The following is a 6000-nucleotide window of genomic DNA, read 5'->3' as shown; positions in this document are numbered from 1 at the left end:
CATAAATTGGAACCAATGGAGCAAGATTCAATTTTCACTTAGAAAAAATTTTCATTTACAATTCTTAGGAAGTGCTCTTTTTATTATTACCAAGTTGACTTTAAAACCAAATCAAATCCAAATCTCCATTTCCTTTAACTTGACGTCTTATCACACGAATGATATATCCTACTACTACATAATTATAGGCTATAACTATAGTAATTATTATACCAGTGAATGGCTGACATTATAAGATTAACTTCACAATAAAACTAATGGAAACAGAAAGTAATACGTAGCTTTGAAACAAAACCCTGCCTTTGACTTTTATCTTTTAATTAGGTTGACAAGCATAAATAGTCGTTTTTGTTTTTCAAACAATTTCTAGCCACTAGTGGAGACCGAATTTAAAGTTTGTGGATTCTGAATTTGTAATCGAACACATAGCTTGTTAGTTACTGGGTTCGCAATTAAATATTTATACATATTTAATAGATTTTCTAATACAAATACAATGTATAAGCAAAAAGCTAATGGATTCGTCCAAACCCGTAGGTAACACTCTCCCACCGCCCCTGCTTCCTGCACTCATTGATGCTCTCAATGAAAGACAAGAATACAGAGGTCTAAAACAGAAACTTAACAATACGTGCATAGTCCACAATTCACAGAGACTTGACAATGAGATGCTGAAATGCGTGAAAGAGAATAGAAGATAAGTGAGAAAAACTTTAATGCAAGTTCTCACCATTGAGGAAAATGTTGGTTCTGTACAATGATGGAATTTGTGTACAGAGGTTCAACTATGGCTCCTAACTATATAGTTTAGTATATCAAGACATTCATTTTTCTTCACCTTTAGGTTTCAGGAATTTTTATTTTCTCCATATTTTGTCTGAAGAAATATGAGCAGTAAACCTTCTTGCTACACAATTCATGTGAAATTCAGCGTAATAGCTTGTTATGTTTGTGAAATTGGACATAATGAATCAAACAACCTTTGGTATTATTCTGATCAGGCATCAACGCTTGGGCCGGGGTATGCTGGCAGACTCATTATCCGCTTGTCAACAACTGGACCTCCAACTGTGAAATGATAGAGACTCTGAAACTCTGATCCTTTGAGCCCAAGAATTTCATGCACTGCCAATGATCATGCAAAAGGAAGGGTGATAGGTTAGTGGCAATACAACATCCAATTAATCTCTAGTCAAATACAGTTATAAGCTATAACACGACACCACTTACTAATCATCTGGGAAAAGAAAGGGGAAGACAAAAAGGGGCATACTAGATCATTCACAAATGTCAAATACCAACGATCCAGAGGAAAATATATGCATATGTTCAGGTTCACATTTTGCTAATACGATTACTTAGATTTTTTATTCTCTGGAGGTAGCACATACATTAGGTTTTCTATGTGACAGATTTCAAAGGAAAAATAAGGTGCTTTAAACAAAAGGTGATAATAATATGCATCAACTTTCACAATATCAAGAATCACAATAAGCTAACTCCGCAAGTTCATATTACTTTCATTAAATCAATAACCAAGTTCATATTACTATTAGACTTCTCATTGTCCTCTTGCCTTTTTCCCTCCACTTTCTCTTTTACATTTTTCGAGGTTGTCTTTCAGTTCATTCTTTTTCATGATGCTGATGTCGGGGAAAACTTGCGCACCCATCAACCAATCCACCTGATACCAACTACCTCCTACTAGGATAGGTACCGGGTAACTATGCCCACCCAGGATTAGGCAGATGAAAAAATCACCTAGTGTTTTTTTTTTACCCCGCTGGGATTTGAACCTTGAGACCCCATGGTTCTCCTGCCACTTCATTGACCTCTAGGCTACACCCTTGGATGCAAGGTTCTCTTTTGGTCTTTTAAGACTAGGAACTGGTAAGTAAAATATCTTACATATCTTAAGTGGAAAATACAATTCTAAAAATGATAATATTGAGTCCAGCTTGGACATTTTTATTCCCTAAATGAGGTTCAACAAGGAAAGAGACTCATGGCAAGTGTGAGTAATAAACATTTACAATGTAAAGATAAAGAGAGTGGGTAGAGAGGATATACCGGGATCGTCAAAGAAACAGCCAATTCCAGTTGCAGAGATGCCAACTGCATGCGCTTCAAGATACAAAACTTGGCCCAGAACTCCTGTCTCCCAAAATAACCGCGGGTACATCCAAGAACCCTTGTTGCGCAAAGTGGGGTCAAAATGAGCAATCATACCCAAGCTGAAGCAGCCATCACTAGCAATGTCCTGCATAAAGAATTTCCCAAAGAGGTCATTTGAAGCACTACAAGCAACAAATGGCTTGATCTGACTGTAAGTCCACCTAGCATCATGATTCTACATAGTATGACAATTAAAAGAGAGAAAAACTAGTAAAAGATCAACTACATTTGACATCAAGATATATTAAGTAAAACAAAAAGATTGTTTCACCCTTGTCTTTAGCTTTAATTTCAGTTGGAGAATGAAACACTTCATTCGAAATTTTATAATCAGATATATAGAGTTGATTCACTTAGTATGAATGGGGAAAAAAAAGAAATAAGATTGTATGTTACTCAACCAAGATGCTTTTACAATGGTAAGAACTAATCATATGTTTTGTGAGTTTGTACACTGACAACCTTTGAAAATTCCGCCACAACATCAAAAAACTGTAGGAACCATAATTGGTTTGCTAATTGAAATGTGAAAAGACTCATTAACAACAAGATAATAGAGAAATGGAGGACGAAAAATCTGGATATGAAGTAAAAAGATTTATGTTAGTATATCTTCTGGTACAGGAGGTATCTGATCACAGAAATAGTAACATTCTGATAGGCATAGTATAAGTTATGCGCAAGCATGATCATATCAAAGTAACAACAACAATTAATCTTCAACACAAAACTAAATTGGTCGGCTCTATGAATCCTCAACATCTGTTCTGATCCATTTGCTCCAGTTTCATTCCAGCACTTATATTTGTCTTTTAAAGACAAATTGATCCCAACTAATATGACTTATCCAAAAGCAGCCCCACTAATATGATCAAATCAAAGAGCAGAAGTATATACCTGATGGCATGACAATCGTTTTGAAAGCTCCCTGCAGTCGCCTCTTGCCAGCTCATACAGAGGAAGATCATCAGGACAACCATCTGGTTTCACCCATTTGAACTCAGCTCTAGTAGCTTTCTTAAGATCATCCAAATGGTTCTCATTCCTTACCAAAAAATATAATCCACTAGGCAAGCCAACAACCCTATGAACAAACAGAGCAGCATGGACTTCACTATCCCAAGCAAGTGATCTAAATGGCAATGCCAATTGCCTAGCATGCTTCTCCCCGTCACAAGAACCAGAAGGCATACAATGCAACAATATCTGATAAAATGTGTCGTTTGCCATTTCGGTAAAACCATCCATATCAACCGCGCTCCTACGCTTTCTAACCAATTCCCTTAAACTTAAATCCTTATAAGAGCTTTCACTGATTGTTCCACTTCTCTGAAATGGATCAACTACAGATCCATTAAACATTGTTAATGGCTTTTTCGCTGCTTCAGCTGTTCTATATATGATATCCCAACAAATATGCTCTTTACTAAGCACATTAGGCTTGCCATTCCAATCCAAACCCGAAAGCTCCGAAATACCATTACTCAACTCCTTATAATCCACTTCAAATTCATTCACACCACTAGGAATAACCAAAAGAACACAATCCGGATGTTCAATTTCGATCTCAGGCATTGTCCCCTTCACTGGCCGAGACGGGATATTAAACTTGGGAAAAATTTCAAGGCCCATTAACTTCTCCAACTCCTCATAACCCAATCCATCTAGAACCTTCGCATCCCATCCAAGCCCTGCTGCTGCCATTGAAACAGCAGCAATAGCATGACCTACATCATGATTACAATACCTAAATGCCCTTTCACCATACTTCCAAGCTTCTCTCCAAAAAATAGATGATAATCCAATAAGGAAAGAATTTTCAGGGAAGAATCTTGTGAAGAACCCAGATTGAAATTGAGCTCTAATTTCCAAAGAATGCTCTTTTGGAGCATAATGGGCCACAAAACCTTTATCTGACACTGATTCAACAGGTGGACAAATAATATAAGCTTCAGTTGGATGAAGGTTTCCACTACTAGGGTTTACCCGAAGGGACCAAGTTGAAAACCCAGTAGATTTCCAAGCAGATAAGGCTAAAGAATCATAAAAAAACTGAGAAATTGTGGAATGGGAAATGGGTTTTGGAAAAGGGAGAGTCTTGAAAAGTGAGGAGTAAAGAGGAGATGATTCATCCGGAAATGGAGAGTGTAAGAGAGGGATGAGTGGAGAAGAAACGTAACGGCGAAAAGGGTTGGGCTGATTGGCCCAATCAAGACCACGAGGGCCACGAGCGTAGTTTGTGAAAGAGTGTTTCGTTTCTTTGTGGTATTTCAAGACTTGCGCTAATAATAAAGCTTGTTTTTCTTCATCTTCTTGCTGTTGGTCCAACTGTTGATGAGTTGTTTGTGAAGATGAAGTGGACATGGAGTGAATTGGGATTATTAGTTTTCTGGGGATGATTTTGGGGTTGAAGAGGAGAGATTGACGGTGGAAGGGAAGAGGAATTTTGTGATGAAGCAGAAGCATTTTTCTGCTGTTTTATTTTTGTTTCTATTTCTATAACTGTCATTAACCATATTTTGGGAAGGGGGGGTAATGTTCTGGAGAAGAAGTTTGGTTTGGTACCTGAAGTTTTCGGAATGTTCCATGTTTGATGGACCCATATTAGATCGACTTGCTCCGAGCGTCAACGGGTTACTTTCATTGGGCTCGGGTCATGTAAACAATCCAGCTGTGAGTACCTGCAATTGATCTGAGGTTAGGCCCAATGGGTGACATGCAACAACAATCCCAGCAGCGGCTCCCTCCCTTTTCTCTTGAAAAAAAAAATGGACAGTTTTTAGCTCTTAATTCTTGAAGTTCTTATGCTGACTTGGTGTATCGACATTTTTCAGCATTGGTCTTTAATTTTGGGTTGGGTTATGTGATCCTGTATACTAACATATATGAAGGTGTAAATGTACAAATATATTTAGCGTCTCTGCCAAAGATAAAAATAATTATGTTGATGAAAACATTGTTTTTAGTCTGAATTCTTTCCTATGTCTGGAAATCAAAACACTACGAATAAGGTTTAATTTTTAAAATCAAACAAGTTTAATTTCCCGTTCCAAACAAGTTGCGAAACCTAAGTTCATAATCATTTTAACTTTACTTTTTCAAAGGATAGCGAATGTCGTATACTAGGAGCTAGAACTTGCATAAGTACACCATAATGCATTTTTTATAAGCGATATCACATTTAAAAGAGTAAACAAATAAATTTAAAATGGCGTTACAAAAATAATAATTTAAATCATATCAATCATTTTTAAAGATGCTAAGGGAACGTAAAATTTAAAAGGCCAATAATGTATTTATTTTGGGCTCGAACCTAGAATGAAACTCGAGAATTGTAACGACTTAATCAGCGACCAAACAATCTAGATTAATCAAGTGGTATCATTATATATTATTACACGATATTTATTATTTTTTATATATTATTTATATGTGTATTTGGTGAAATTTTCCGGCGAAGTAGTATTACGTGATACCGCGCCTAAGGTAAATCCGCCCCGGTTAGAGAAATTTGAGGTGGAGTATGGTTGGCCAATGAGGTGGCTGTCAGGCGCCCAATTGCGGCGTCCGCGGTAGTGACTGACACATAGAAGAGTGTGATATACAAGGGGAAACGGGCCGCTAACAATTCGGCGTTCTTTGCAAAAAAGTAACCGATGTCGTCAGAGTTGCCAATTTTGGGTAACTGAATTCATTTCCAATTCAGTATTCACTATCTACTGACTACCACCCTTAAACGAGTATTAACGATAACGGAAGATTAATGGTTAGCTCATAATATGATTGGATCAACATAGGCGGATTAATTTAGAGTAAATAATTAAT

At 37.0% G+C, this 6000-nt stretch overlaps 1 protein-coding gene across 1 annotated transcript; it reads right to left on the bottom strand.

Annotated features, from left to right (window-relative positions):
- Positions 1–702: 702 nt before the first annotated feature.
- LOC104119003 (uncharacterized) lies at positions 703–4726 on the bottom strand. Its single transcript, XM_009630391.4, has 3 exons — positions 3073–4726; positions 2071–2260; positions 703–1125 (listed from the first exon to the last, which is right to left on the bottom strand). The coding sequence occupies exons 1-3, from the start codon at positions 4639–4641 to the stop codon at positions 998–1000; spliced, it is 1887 nt and encodes a 628-aa protein (XP_009628686.1). The 5' UTR covers positions 4642–4726; the 3' UTR covers positions 703–997.
- Positions 4727–6000: the final 1274 nt, after the last annotated feature.

This window comes from Nicotiana tomentosiformis, chromosome 1, assembly GCF_000390325.3.
Source record: "Nicotiana tomentosiformis chromosome 1, ASM39032v3, whole genome shotgun sequence".
NCBI lineage: Eukaryota > Viridiplantae > Streptophyta > Magnoliopsida > Solanales > Solanaceae > Nicotiana > Nicotiana tomentosiformis.
Note: the sequence above shows the minus strand (reverse complement) of the source record. Positions and strands in the feature narration are given on the sequence as shown.

Coding starts and splice junctions, on each gene's coding strand:
- LOC104119003 (XM_009630391.4), bottom strand. CDS start 4,641: ATGCTTCTGCTTCATCACAAAATTCCTCTTCCCTTCCACCGTCAATCT. Junction 2,261..3,072: donor AACGATTGTCATGCCATCAG/GTATATACTTCT, acceptor TTCTTTATGCAG/GACATTGCTAGTGATGGCTG. Junction 1,126..2,070: donor CTGTTTCTTTGACGATCCCG/GTATATCCTCTC, acceptor GATCATTGGCAG/TGCATGAAATTCTTGGGCTC.